Source organism: Emys orbicularis, chromosome 22, assembly GCF_028017835.1.
Source record: "Emys orbicularis isolate rEmyOrb1 chromosome 22, rEmyOrb1.hap1, whole genome shotgun sequence".
Lineage (NCBI taxonomy): Eukaryota > Metazoa > Chordata > Testudines > Emydidae > Emys > Emys orbicularis.
The window spans coordinates 16,650,977-16,666,146 of NC_088704.1; the positions used below are offsets into that span (position 1 = coordinate 16,650,977).

Genomic DNA, 15,170 nt, shown 5'->3' on the forward strand with positions numbered 1-15,170 from the left:
GTAGCTGGTTCAGGACCAAACTTCCAGCAGGTGCAGCTCTGTTCTAAGACTAGAGGAGAGGCAGTGCTGGGGAATGTACTGCGGGGCATGATCCTGCCCTGGCCGGGCTGGAGTGCAGCAGGTGGCCCAGTAGGGCCATTCCATCTCTAGGGTCCTTGATGCTGTCTGGCTAGCCCTTCTCTGCTGGCTTCTGGCTGAGGAAGGAAAGCCCCAGAGCTCCACACTTGGGTTCGTGGCCAACAGCAAAGGCAGGAAAAAAGAACAAGGGAAGGAGGGATAAAGAAACTCCTCTGAGAATGTCCGACCAGGAGATTGAGGACTTTGAAGTGGACAATTTGTCTGACACGTCCCGGATGATCCCCGGCCTCCCTCCTTACGACATGGACGACCAGCTTCTTCCCCTGGAGCCCCGGAGCACCTGCTGCTGCTGGGTTTGGACCCTGCTGATCGTCGCCACGAACTCTCTGGTCTTCCTCGTGAACTTGCTCCTGGTGGTCACCATCTTTGCCGTCGTGCTGCTGCCGACGATCGTGGTGGTGTACTTCGGCTTCCAGTGCCACTCCCGGGTAAGTGAGCGTGGCCCGGCCCCCACGTGGGCCTGGGCACCCCGGCCCAGGACAGGGCCCTGGCTTCCCTGGGATTCTTAACTGAGCTCCTTTGAGAAAAGAGGGCGGGGACAGTGGCTTTAAAAACCAGATTGGGATTTCTGAGCTTTAGCTGAATTTTCAAAAGACGTGGGTGGGGAGACGGAGAGGGGGTGTGTGTGTCTGAGTCAGTGGAGATGAGGGACAAATGGACAGACAGAATGTGCTCTGGGGTGTGACGCTTTTGCACACCAGCTATTGCAACTGCTTCCAAGTCCCCCAGGAGAACTGACTTTAGCAACAAGTCCCCTGTAGGGCCTGATCCAAAGCCCATCCAAATCGCTGGGAGTCTGTCCTTTGACTTCGCTGGGTGTTGGATCGGGTCCTTATTTGAACCCTTGCCAGGTGCTCCTGGCCTTCTCCTCTGAGCAGAGGCCACTAAGGTGGGATTCACAGGTGGGAGCAATGGGGTTGGTAAGAACCTAAGGAACAAAAAAAGCTGGAGACCAACTTTCTAGAATAACCAGTCCCTGCCCAGACAGAGACCTGGCTTGAGCCGGCTTGGTTTTAAGTCCATTCCTGGGGTAGAAACAACAGATTTTTTCCCCACTAGTAAAATATTTCCTAGGAAAAAAACAAAACGATTGTACTGTTGGGCCAGGCCACTCCGAGCCTGGCATGGGGGGTGGGATTAGATAAACCCCGTGCACTGGGGCAAGCAAACATCCCCTCTCCTGCATGCAGAGTTTAGATCCAGCCTCCCCGGCTTGAGATTTCAAGTTTCCTCTACACCGCTACTTGAATCTCGACAAAGAAATCTCATCTTTAGCCCTGTCCCTCCCCAGCTGCAGGATTTTGTTCCCTGGACAGCGGGCTGATAAGCGGGCCGTACTGATCATAAAGAGATTTTACAGCAAAGCACTTCGCACTCGGGCTAAGCTCCCATAGAAGATCATGGGAGTTTGGGGCACACAGCTGATGCAGGGGTGGACCTTTGGGGTTTACATTGCCCTGCAGCTGGTTGTGCATTCAAGGGGGTCCCCTCCTTGCTGGATGCATGTGGAGTGACTCCCATTCACAGGGCATGATAGAGGAACATAGTGCACCAGACTTCTATACGTCCTTTGATCTAAGGCTCTCCAAGCCCTTGACAGACATCCCATGCACCCACCTTCCAGGTCAGGCAGCACCCGGCTCTTATCTTCATTCCAGAGCCGTGGAGACTCAGGCACAGCAAAGTTACACGTGTCACCCAGTGAGCCAGCGAAGAGCCAAGATGCGAACGTAGAGCTCCGAGCCTCTGTGACTTTTCCTCTTGTGTCATCATTGGTGCAGGTGCAAAGGGGTCTGAAGGGCAGTGTTTGACACCCAGTGTGCACTGGTGTAAAAGGGCCAGGCCAAGGGGTATGCATGACGCTCCTCACCATTTATTCAGCATGCATAATCGTTGCTTCTTTCAGTGCTGATTTCTTCTGTGACATGGAGCTTTAACAGAGGGTGTGGGTGCAGTTTGCATGCTGAGGCAGTCCTGGGCACGCATACACGGTACATGTCCTCCTGTGAATTCCTTTGTCTGGCCATCTGCAAAGTGCCCTCAGTGAAAGGGTTACAGCAGTTCTGTGGGATGCTCTCTCCTATTAGGGCTCAGTTATGTTGTAGCTCAGCTAATGGGACTTCCCCCTCAGTGCCACAGGGGGTCTCACCCCTGCCTCAGTGGTTGGGCTCCTACCCAGCCCTGGCACTCGGTGCAGGATTAGACGGCTGTTAGTCTTTGGATGAGATGTTAACACGGCGGTCCCTTTGGGGCTGGAAAGGAGGAAGTGAAAGATCCCCTCTCTGTGGCATTTTAGGAGAGGTTTGCAATAGCCCCGGACACAGGCCTTTCCCTAGAGCTGTGTGAAGCTTCCCATCTCTGAGGCCAGATGTGTTTGCAAACTTCAGCCCCTGCTTGGGGAATGGGAATGCGGCTGGACTGAGGTTTGTTCACCCAGAGAAGAAGCCGGCAAGCAGCCCATCCCCCATGGTACGCCCTCATCCCCACCCCAACAACAGCATCCCCCTCCTCCCGAGTCCCGACCATCACAAGAGCCTTCCCCCCGGCAGCCTCCAGGATAATAAGGGGATTCCCTGGAGCTTGTGGGGAGATCTCCTGGCAAGTCTGTTTGTCCCCCTCAAACCTCCAAGGGAACCAGGAAGTCTCCAGCCTCTGTGAACTGAACGGCAAGGCTCAGCTTGTCCTTCCTGGCGTGAGCTGACCCCTGCACAGCTCCCATGGCCCTCAGGTGCTGGGGGGAGGGGGCCGCTCATGTGGGCAAACCACACATGCCCCCCCATACAGTGTTCTCCCCTCCTGGGACACTGGCAGGTTGCGAGCTGAGCTCTTGCTGAGCACATTACAGCTACATCTGCTGCACTTCCCATCTCATCTCATCTCCCCTTGATACACGGATCTACAGCAAACCAATCCTATTCCACGCGGACATTCTTTTTACCCAGCCTAGTCCTGTTTTTTATGGGAAAACTCCAACTCGCCTACCTAGAGCAGGTTACATCGATGTGCCCCCTGTGAAATACATTGGAGACCAGAACTCCAGATCGGAAATTCTGAAGTTCAGCTTCCGATGCAAATCCAGAGCCAGATTCAAAGCTTGGGTCTGTCTTGTCTTTAAGCGTGTGGGGGTTTTATATAGTGAGAAGAAATCGGTTCAGCTTCCAATCTGTCTCGTATATTTGATGTGTGTCTGCAGTACTTGGGCAGGTCTGGAGGCAAGGCAGGGTTCAGTATTGCTGATTTCTCTGAGGGCCCAAATCTGAAGACTTCAGTTAATGTCTAGTCTCCGCTTGCTTAGGCAAAATTCCCTTTGAAGTCAGTGGGAATTTTGCTCAAGGAGTGAGAAAGCCCTCCAAGATTTGGCCCCTTGTTATTCAAGGAGCTTTTGCACCAGTTTTACCCCAGTGTAACTCCATTGACTTCACTGGAGTTCCTCCTGATTGACACCAGTGTGAGATCAGAATCAGGCTCAGCAAGATGCCAATCATAGGGGACGTGTGCTTTGCTCCACATAGGAAGGGTTTAACCCCGTGAGTGCTGGCAGGAGCGCTCTGGATTCATTCTGACACTCCCCTGTAAGTTCGGGAGCTGTAGCTCTGTCAGGCGTCATTTTTTATTCCTGTTTTAATTAACAAGCAGCTGTGACACAGATCGAGTAAATACACTGCCTGGGTCGACAGAGAATTCTGTGCAGCTTCAGTTACTCACTGCAGTTTGCATTTTAATGTCACAATATTTCTCTGTAACTCCCCTGCAGCATCTACACTACAGAGGCAGCCAGAGCAGACGGCTCACCGCCCTCCCCTGTGATTTGCAGCCTCCCCCCATGGACTTTAATTTGTTTTGTTAATTTCATTTTAACGAAGCCCTCTTCCTGCAAGTGTCATTCTCTGTGATCTACCTAATGATAAGAACAAGATCTAATAAAAGATACACACACACACACACACACACTCCCGTCCTGCAGATCTGGGCCAGCTTCCCAGATGCACGGGCTCCAGTTTTTGATTTATTCCCATTGAAAAATTCATTTTGTTCCCATTTAGTATTCTGTCTCTGTGCGTGTTGGTTTCACTTGGATGCTCTGCTCTGAGTTATTGGGGGGATTTTTAAAGAATGTTTATGGATTTTCATTTCTCGTCATTTTCCCCTGTTTTGCTCCGCCATCATTTGTCCGATGTGGGAATATGATATGAACATCTCTGTCCTTGTGCCATCATAAATTTGTTTTCCTGTCTGGGTGAAAGGAGACAAAAGAATATCTTGGCAAATACAGACTAAGGCCCAAATCTTCAAAGGTAGTTAGGGAGCTAATTCCTGTTAAAATTAATGGCACGTAGGCACCCAAGTACATTTGAGGATCTGGGGCTAAAGCCCTGATCCTGCTTTGAGAAGTGGCAGGGCGCAGTCTGGAGTCCATGCAGAGCTCCCCTGATATGAATGGGGTACCATGTGGGCAGAGGGGTTCAAAAATGCCAATCTCAAAGCAGGATCAGGGCTGTGTATGGCTTACATTTTTAAGTCACTCATGATTCTGGGTGTCTCCATTCTTGGTGTGCCCATCTTAAAACACCTGAAAAGGAGCTGGACTTCAGTCAGGACTCAGCACCCATCTTCTGAGAAGGTTTCCATCCAAATACTGATCCAGCCTGATGACTAAAGTAAACCTCAAATCAGAGGACAAAATCTAATGATGCTGCAAGCCCAGGCTGCGTCACACTGTAGTGTGGAAGGGATTAGCTGATAAAAAGTCAGAACCTACCAAACGCTGCTCTGGTTTTTGCTACTAGCCTGAACTCCACAATTCCTCAAATGCTTAAAGATAGCAATAAATGTAATAACGATTCAAGATACACAAACAAGCTGAAGTCATTTGTGTGACCAGTATCCCTGGATACGTCCACTGCGGAAAACTGCAACTTCCAGTGTTTTCTCTCTCTATGATCCTGACCCAACACACTCTGAAATCAATGGCAAGACTCTCGTTTGACTTCAGTAGAGCTGGATTAGGGGCTAAGTTATTAAATATATTGTAGTTCATAAAGAGCCTTATCCGGCTCCCAAAGACAAAGTCTTTCCATTCATTTGACCAGTAATTGGATCAGTCTGTAGAATGTGCTCACTTCAGGATCCAGTCTCGGGGGTCCGATTCTGCACATATGCACTACCTAATATAGTGCTTATTACCGTGACTAATCTATTGAAACCACCTGGGAATATTGTGTTTGCAAGCCTGGGCTGTAATTACCAATCCGTCATTGTTAGAAATAAGCTGTGTAGGAACCCATTTCTTCTCTCTCTCTCTCTCTCAATATTAGGGATGGATCCTGAACTGCTTACTCAGGGAAAATGCCCATTGACTCCACTGTGAGTTTTCCCTGCAGGACTGGGCCCTTAGGTACTGTCAATTTCAAGTATGTCCCAGCTGTCATTTGCCTCCCTGCCCAACAGATCCTATGCTAAGAGCACCCGCCTCAGCCTGATTTACTCAGCTCATTGCACTGAAAAATATTGAAAATAAGTTTTTTCCCTTTTAATAACACAAACTGCATCTCCTACTTGATCTGCCGCCTCCCATTGCATCCCATCTCGGTCCAGTTTCACAAGGCACCTGGCCCGGGAGTAGGCCATGAGTAGGCCAATCTGTGCAGCAGGGTGACTTTATAGGAGGGCTTAAATAACAAGAGAGAATTAGAAGCTCTTATTATAAAATAAAAAGACAACCCTGGGCCAGATAGCTGGTGTAAATCAGTACAGTTTTATAGACCTCAGTGGAGGATGCAGATTAACACCAGCCGAGACTTGGCCCAAGATTTACCTTCAGAAACACTGAGCTTGGGAGTTTACCTGATCACCTATTATCCTCAGACGCACCTCTACGAAATGCCTAGTGTGGTCAGAAACATCGGCTAGCCAGAAGTGAGGGCTGGATGGGGTTAGTGCTGGTAAAATCCAGGCAATCTCAACGTGGAAATAAATCACCTTCCAAAGATTAAATTTGCCCTTATTTAAAATACGGCATTGAGTTAAATCCCCGCTGCTCTGTGCCCAAAAAGCCTGTGCCTGGTTCGCCTCCCGTTTACACCAGCATAACTCCATTGAAATGAACAGAGTTACTCCTGATTTACACCAAGGCTAGTGAGAGGGGAGTTACCTGCCCACTTCTCTCTGGTCTGACCATTGTGCTTGGGCCTCTGCTACACATATTTCCCCCTTAGCATACAGCGGGCGGGAGGATACAAGGTGATGCGCTTCTCTCCGGGCTCTGGACATTTGCTTTGCTCCTTCCTATTACTTAGCCCACGGCAAAGAGTTGGGAGTGAAGGGATATTTCACCCTAGAAAGATAGAAGCCGGCTGTGAATGTTAAGAGTCTGTTCCAATACCATTTAACAGTGTGAGCGTAGGTAGAACTGCACAGGTGTAAGAAATAGCAGAGCAATCATGAGAGAGAAAGAAAGAGAAAAGATGAAGTAACTAAAAGTCTAGAAAGGCGGTTTGAACTGACACTAAACCTGTACTGACAGGGGGGAGAGTTAACATGGAAATGAGAGGCTAATACATAGGAATAAGAAGAGATAACAAAAAGTTATCAGTAAGTTTGTGTAACAAAGGGAGGTCGAAGCTGTACTGTCCGGTGCTGGAGGTGACTGTGATAGGATCGTCCTTATGAGCTTCCCACTTGCAAGTAATTGATCACTACTTGCTGAGACTATTGCCTTAATAGAGATTTGTTGGTCCCATCTACTGAGTAAGTGAATCTTAATCCAACACAAAGTACTCTCAATCCGTTGCTCTGAACACAAAGGTTCGGGACCCCTGATGCAGACTGACAGGGCCTGAAAGACAGGAGCTACCTTCGGCCCTGGGGAAGCCACTGCTGTTCCTAACGGGAGCCGTTGGTCAGTAACACTCATTTTAGTAAACAAACGGTTGAGAATCTATTGCCGAAATAATAACCCCTCCCACCCGCAAGAATCAATGCTATTGCTCACCGCCAGCGGAAGCTGATCTGGCTAAAGAATCTAAAGCTTTGGCTGTAAATACATCTAACACAGGGGTACTCAACCTGGGGTCCGCGGACCATGTCTAAGGAGTCTGCAAAAGGTTGTTGTTACTATAGAAGAATGGCTTTCAACCTGTGGTCCGTGGTCCCCTGGGGATCCACAGACTATGTCTGAAGATTTCCAAAGGGGTCCGCATCTCCATTCGAAATTTTTTAGGGGTTTGCAAATGAGAAAAGGTTGAGACCCAGTGATCTAACAGATCTCCGCCACCACCCTAGGGTCAACCCTGGCTAGGGGTCGGTACTACCATGTTGCGTGATGGACACATGACAAAATTACTGTACTTAGTGACGGACATGGGGGGGGGGCAGGTCAATGTCATTCAGTCATTCAATTTTCTGAAAAATTTCCACGGACCTCAAAATGTTTACCATGCCGTGTGCAGACACGTTGCTGACCCCTGACCCTGGCCAGCTACCATAGGGTAAAAGGTGTTAAACTGTGTCTGTGCTAGGGGCAAAGCCCGGTTTAATTCAGAGGGGTTAGTGAACAGGATTGTAAATAATGCCTTTCCCCTGAGTCTAGACAAAGCCTCAGGGTTTTGCACATGTCATGTAGCCAGTCAGCCGGCCTTCCCTCCTTAGTGTATGGGCCTGGGAATCAGAACTCCTGGTTCTCGGTTCTGCCACTGCGTGACCTTGGGCAAGTCACATAATTCCATCCTACCTTATCTTCCCTATTTAGTCCCGTACCTCACTGGCATGCTGTGAAGCTTAGCTAAGGTCTCTATAATGCGCCTGACCTCCTGGAGGATGGGGGTGGGCGGGGAAGGGCTGAGGCCATTGTTGGGGCTTAGCAAAGCAAGAAAGGTGGACTTTGTGGTTCGGGCACTGGGATGGGACTCAAGAGATTGGGGGTTCCCAGCTCTGCTACAGGCTCCCGGTGTGACCCCAGGGAAGTCACTCAATCCACAAAGCACACCTGTAAAACAAGGATCAAAGTACTTCCTCTCTCCTCTCCTTGTCTATTCAGACAAACTCTTTGGGGCAGGGACTGCCTCTTACTAGGTGTGTGTCCAGCACCTAACACAATATGGCCCTGATCTTGGTTGGAGCTTCCAGGTGCTGTTGTAATAATAGTATATGCCCCATACCACATGCTGTCCTTAAAGCCCCAAGAGGATCCCCTGTGGGCATTGAAACAGTAGAAGTCCTGCCCCTGAATCCACCATCCCAGGTTTTCCCCAAGTCCCAGGCTATGCTACGACAGGATGCCTTTCCAGTGTTCAGTGAGTGCCACGCAGACATCCAGCCAGAGCAGATGTATGTTCAGTGAAGCAGCTAGTTCGTCACGCAGAGCCTTGGTGCATTCATTCGACGCTCTTCTAGCAGCGAGCACACTGCTGACTGCAGGCATTTATCACCGCACCGGAGGGACGATAAAGCCTCACGGTGTATTATGCAGCTAATGCACCAACGGCAAGGCCTCAAAGTGGCCGGCTCCCCCTGCCTCCCTGAGATGGTTTTGCTCTTTCAGTAGCTGACATATGCGGGGTTCCAGGCGTATTAGCTCCCTCGCGTTTACAGCCCTGGAATGTTATGACAAAGCGGTGAGCTGCTGTTATTACACAACGCGTCCGTAGATCTTGCTAGCTCATGAACAGAGAGGCCTTTGTCATGGTAATCACTGTTTAGACGTCGCTGCTGCTAAGAGACATAAAACTAATAGCCAGCTCTGGCACAAGACAGCCAGATATGCCATTGAATTGTCCAGCTGCTCCCCAATCTCTCATCTGTCTCCATACCCCTCCTGCTAGAACGCTTCATCCTGCAGGAGACAAGCAGTATTCCCGAGTGTGTCTGGGGCTGGGGAGGCAATCCAGCCCTAGATTTCTTGACCTCTGTAGTGAGCAGTCTCAGATTCACTAGCCTTCATGGCTGCTCCGTTGTATAAAAAATACACCACCGAGGGCCGCGCTGCAGTACCCTGCCTCGTACCGAATAGCCCCTGGCATTGTGAGTTTCCATCGGGAATGCCCGTGGAGCAAGGCATTACTAGCTGTGCGTAAAGCTACCACAATCTGGCCCCAAACGGGCTGAATGGCCAAACCCAGCCTTCTATAGCTTTTCCCGAAGCCTCTGCCACTGGAGACATGAGTTACAAACTGATTTCCTACCACTCCCTGCCTGGGATTGTTGGAGTTATTTTCTTTCTGCCACTCAGTAGCTCCTTAGAGGAGATAAATTGCTAAACTGGGCATCCAAGGGTAGCGCTACCTAGTAACGAAATGAACAAATCACCCAGGCTTTGTCAGAATGAGTCTCTGCAGAACAGCGATTGCGATCGGATGCATCATATTTTCTTTGGTGCAGTGTGCATTTGCCTTGTAAACACGGAGGCGTCTGACTAGTGACATTGATTTTCCTGCAGAGATATGGAAGTTTATCCTTATTCCCCTGACGTTACTTTCCTTTGGTGACTTTTTAAAGGAAGAGAATCTTATTGGCCTAGATGTTGATCCCCATTAGAGATGGGCCAGTGGGTTCGGATCAGATAAAAACTCTGCCCTGCCCTGAACCATTGTCCCTTTCTAGAATCAAACCTTTTCTGGAGGCTCTGAAAAGGTTGCTCCTCTTTCACTTCTGCATGCCCTGGCACTGCCCAGATCCAGATAAATCTGGAAGAGACTGGCTGCCATGAGAAAACCTATTCCCTATCATGCTTTCCGAATATCAGTCCAGGACTCAAAGCAGAAGTGCTGTCAATCTCACTAGCAAGCCTGTTCTCCTGAGGTTTGCAGCCCAGTTTAGCGAACTGAAGAGCTCCTGATAGCTGGGCAGGGCCGGCTCCAGGCACCAGCCCACCAAGCTGGTGCTTGGGGCGGCACCTGGAGGGGGGCGGCGCGGCGCTCCGGCCCAAGAGCGGGGCCGCGACCGGGCTCGCCGCCCTCCCCCCGGCGCTGCCTCTGGCCGCCGCGGAGAGCGGAGCCCCGGTGGGGCTCTCCGCCCTCCCCCCGGCGCAGCCTCTGGCCCCCGGGGAGAGCGGAGCCCCGGCAGGGCTCTCCGCCCTCCCCCCGGCGCAGCCTCTGGCCGCCGGGGAGAGCGGAGCCCCGGCGGGGCTTGCCGCCCTCCCCCCGGCGCTCTGGCCGCCGGGGCTCCGCTCTCCCCGGCGGGGCTCGCCGCCCTCCCCTGCGGGGGGAGGGGGGGGAACAGCGGGAGGCTTTTTTGCCTGGGGCGGCAAAAAAGCCAGAGCCGGCCCTGTAGCTGGGACAGGATGCTTTATGGATAAAGCAGCCCCTGAATTTTATTGATCTTGACTGAAAATGCTCCATAACATCCATCAGACCAAACTCACCGCTGGCACGAGCATTTGCAGCTCCACTGAAGAGAATGGAGTTGCAGTTGCTCACATCAGCATTCAGTATGTCTCAGAAACTTCTGCAGTCATAACTGTCACAGTCTGTACATGCACCGTCCCTCTCTTCCCTAACTCCACACAACCCTCCCATACTCCCATGGCTCTCTCGCCACCCCAGACCGTCAATGTCTCTGGCCCTTCCTTGTGCCCCAGGACCCTTTTGAAATAGATGAATCTCCGCTATTGTCTGACACGTAGTGCGACGGCTGAGAGGTCCAGAAACTCAGAGTCCAGAGATGGGCAGGATCTCTTTGGTGACCCAGTCCATCCCACTGCCAGTGCAGGGTGGTTCAGAGCCCTCCCTGCCCAAGAACTGGAATGCCCAAGGAAACTGCTTTTATGACTTGTTAGCCAAAAACAGGAGTTTACTTTTGTTGCTGGTTTGGTATATCCTATGGGGGATTAGCCACCAGCCTTGGGGGGTGTATCTGCCCTATTTCTCAGCAGTTCGTCCTGAATTTGGCATCCTGAGTTGTGACCCACTGAGGCCTGGTTACACCTTGGGCATCCCAGTCCTTGTATTACCACCGAAAACACTGGGTTTAAAGGTTAGTGGTTCTTTACAACCAGTCTCATCAAATAAAGGGTTCTTCTGATCCCAAAGGACCAGCCACACACCCAAGTCAATATATACTTAGATCTTACCCAAAAATCACGCTGATGCCAATCCTTTAGTATCTAAAATCTAAAGGTTTATTCATAAAAAGAAAGAAAGAAAGGTGAGAGTTAAAATTGGTTAAAGGAATCAAATACATACAGTAATTGCGAAGTTCTTGGTCCAAGCTTGTAGCAGTGATGGAATAAGCTGTAGGCTTGATAAGTCTCTGGTTGCTTCCAAATCATTGGAAGGTCCTCAGTCGCTTGGTTAGAATGCTCCCATTAGTATAAGTTCATAGTCCAGAGGTTTGGGAAGGCTAGAGGCTGGAGCAGGATGGAGGAGTTTCCTTTCCAGGGCCTTTTAGCTTTTCCCCCATTGTTCTTACTGTGGAAAATTACAGCAACAAGATGGAGTTTGGAGTTCCACGGGCAAGTCCCATGTCCATGCATTTCACCTAGTCACAGCAGGAAATTTCATTAAGTGTAGATGGACGTTTCCCATGGTTCATTGTCAGTTAAATGTCCTCTCGATGGGCCACTCAATTTGCATAGTCCCTTCAAGTTGTGCTGGCTAGCTACCTTGTGGGCTGTATCCCAGGAGCAAACATTTGAAACCCAAGTATAGAGCCAATACTTATACTTCAAATACAAAAGTGATACATGCATACAGATGGCATAATCATAACCAGCAAATCATAACCTTTTCACAGACACCTCACTTGACAACCTTTGTACAAGATTTGCTGCAAATACATAACAGCGGTTGCAACAATGATCTATATGGTCATATTTTAATCAGAGAACGTCACACTTGCCTCTTCAAAGGCCTGGCACATCAGGCATGCCAGGTACCCGTGACTTCTTGCCAGGATTGGCTCCAGCTCCAAGCGGCGAAGAAAAAAACAAAACAAAAAAAGCCGCGATCGGCGGCACTTTGGCAGCGGCTCTACCGCCGCTGCTTCATTCTTCGGTGGCAATCAGCGGCAGGTCCTTCCCTCTGAGAGGGACTGAGGGACCCGCCGCCGAATTGCCACCCAAGACCCGGACGTGCCGCCCCTTCCCATTGGCCGCCCCAAGCACCTGCTTCCTGTGCTGGTGCTTGGAGCTGGCCCTGCTTCTTGCAGGCAGCTTGAGTCCTACATGGAGGAGTCTATTGACATCAGACACAGACAGGAGATTCTCTGTGGAAATAGCCTGGATGGGGATCTGTCCCTGCCCCCTCAGGAGGTTTCATTGGCAAGCATTCCTTTGCGCTGGCATTTTCCTAATGCAGGTGGCTGCGGATGCTCCCAGGCTCTGTTTACCAGGAGCAATCCAAATAAGGTGCGAGCTCCCTAGTCAGTTACAGCCCCTAATTACCTGTCATGCTTTCCAAATAGCAGTAAAGTCTCCCACGCTGCGTCTTGACAGCCTCTTGCATCGACTCTAGCATTTTGCTGGGCTAATCAAGCCCCGTGACTGCTAGCTTGGGGATTTGGATCCGGTCAGGAGAGGTGGAGTGAGAGGTGGAGCGAGTGATTTGCAGCATGTTTACTGCATCCAGCCAGTTCCCTGACGCCTGAGCTGAGATCCCGCCTCGCAGCACAGGGCCCCTGCACTGACAGCCCATTAAACCTCCCGTTACATGTCCAATCACATTGGTGAGCTTCCAGTTGATGGTTCCCTCTAGGCCTGACCTGCCTCCCATCTGATCCTTTGTTGCCTCGTCATTACCCACAGGTTCTGCTCTCCACACTCAACCCTTATTGTTTAAAAACGGAAACCATTTGGAGAAGGCATTTTTCAGTTAGCTGCAGCCCGTGGGGACGATCCATCTCCCAGCTGGTGTTGGGGCCCCTCCACTTGCCAGCCAATCCCGAAAGCTCCTCGCTTTACCTGCAAAGTGCCTTGGCGTGTTTGTCTCAGGGAATTCCTTGTGGGGAAAAGCGTTCCCAGATGTCACGCTCCAGCCCATTCACCGCTGGCTTTTTTCATATTAAATTATTACAATAGAACCCAGGGGCCACCGTCTTGTACCAGGACCCCTTTGTGGTAGTGCTGTGCACTCAGAACAAAAAGTCTGTGCACCAATTGTTCTTATCTTACCCCATTTGCTAAGAGCAGAGGCTATTTGTGTTCAAACAAGGGCTTCCCCCCATCTCAGCCAATAGGCTCCCTCATTCCCAGCCAACTGGCTTCCTTCACGTCATTCCACTGGGAGGCCACATGACTGAACGTGTCAGGAGAATGACTCAGATTCAGCTCCCACATACCCTGGACCACTCAAGTCAATAGATTGTTTGTGGGTGTTGTTGTAGTCGTGTTGGTGCCAGGACATTAGAGAGACAAGGTGGGTGAGGTAAGATCTTACCTCCAGACCTGAAGAAGAGCTCTGTGTAAGCTTGAAAGCTTGTGTCTTTCTCCAACAGAAGTGGGTCCAATGAAAGATATGACCTCACCCACCTTGTCTCTCTAAGGTCAATAGAGTTACCCTGAATTCTCATTGGTGTAACGAAGCAAAATTAAGCCCCTTATTCCAAGCACTAACATCTTCCAAAAGAGCACAGGGAACACTGGCTGCTCATACTTCTGTTGGCCCAAACATTGTCTAACCTCCAGTTTGCTCCCCTGTGAAAGTCCATCTTTAAGGAACGTGCTTTAAGGCACAGAGGTGGAATGGCTTTGGAGAGCTATCAAGAATCGAGCTGGGCGGCTGAGTTGTGGTGGCTGCTCTAGAGGTGAAATGATTAACTGCGCTTCAGTGGTGCCTTTCACGCAGTGATCGTGAAGAGCTCACGACAACTGAGCTCACACCCTTTGCACATTGGGGTGTCACCACGGACGTCAGAGTCACTCCTGATTTGCACTGGATTTCATTCTAAGATCCAGCATTGCCAATCAGTTCAACAAAGCTGGAAACAGAACTTGTTCCTTAGAGGAGCCACAGAATGGCTGTGTGACCTGGGGCAAGTCACTAACCACCTCTATGCCTCAGTTTTCCCATCAGTGCAATGGGGATAATACATAATCAGATTCAGTTATGTTACAGGGATGTGGTGGGGCTTAATTCATGCTTGTGAAATGCTTTGAAAGCTGAGGAGCTGTAGGAGTGCAAAGAATTAATATTTTTATTTGCAGAATCATTAGGAGTGGGACAGAGCCTGCTTTTCTTAGCAAGTCCTTACTCAGGGAAGATTCCTTTGAGAATGAAAGGGTCCGGCCTTTTATTATTGTTGTATCTTCATAAATACAGGCTGTTTTGTCCTAAGCCTGAGAAAAGCTGCTAGATCGAAGCCGTGAACCAGCCTCTGTGAAGCCTCACTTCAAAGGGAGTTTCTCTTGTAGCCAGTATGGCAGGAGCGATTTCTGAAAGCTCCAAGGCAGATGAAGTCCCTGCTCTGTATTGGTTCCTCTCCTGCTAATAGACACAATGTTGGATGATTAACACTCTGACGTTTTGACCTCAATTATAAAAAGAAAAGAACAGAATTCGATGTGAAATTCAGCCGGGTAGAAATGCAAAGCAGTTTTCTGTGGCTGCTGCAGGCATCAGAAAATGGGCTTGATGTTCATACAAAGGGTAATTTTGTTACAGATGGCAAAGTAGGAACTGCCACCCCAGATCAGACTCGTGGTCCATTTGGTCCACTGTCCTGTTTCCAACAGCCACCAGTACCAGCCCAAACCCTTTCCCCATGGCCTCAGCCCCTTTCCCGGGTTTAGACAAGGATCCTCTTCCCAGGATGGATGGGCAAAACTGGGGTTACGGCTCCCCTCCCACCCTGTCCAGAACTGAACCTAGAGGATGGTTCTGAGATGCTAAGCCAACCCCGCAATCATTCATTCGAACTGTTGCTGCTGCCTCTTCATTGTGGACTTCTGGCCCTGACAGGAACCCAAATACCCTGAGGTTGCCCAGGAATTGGGAGCTGCTGCCAAGACTTGCTGCCCCCCTCTTTCCTCCTGCATCCTGTGTGGGGCTATTGCTGCTGGTGGTGTGTGCCTGTGTCTTCCCCCACCCGGTCCCACAGCGAGT

General features: G+C 50.2%; 1 protein-coding gene across 1 annotated transcript in view; it reads left to right on the forward strand.

Annotated features, from left to right (window-relative positions):
• Nucleotides 1-296: 296 nt before the first annotated feature.
• Nucleotides 297-15,170, forward strand: part of TMEM88B (transmembrane protein 88B) — a 33,527-nt gene continuing 18,653 nt past the window's right edge. The window contains exon 1 of the mRNA XM_065421177.1: nt 297-566. Coding sequence (XP_065277249.1) covers nt 297-566 — 270 coding nt within the window. The remainder of the gene's footprint in view (nt 567-15,170) is intronic.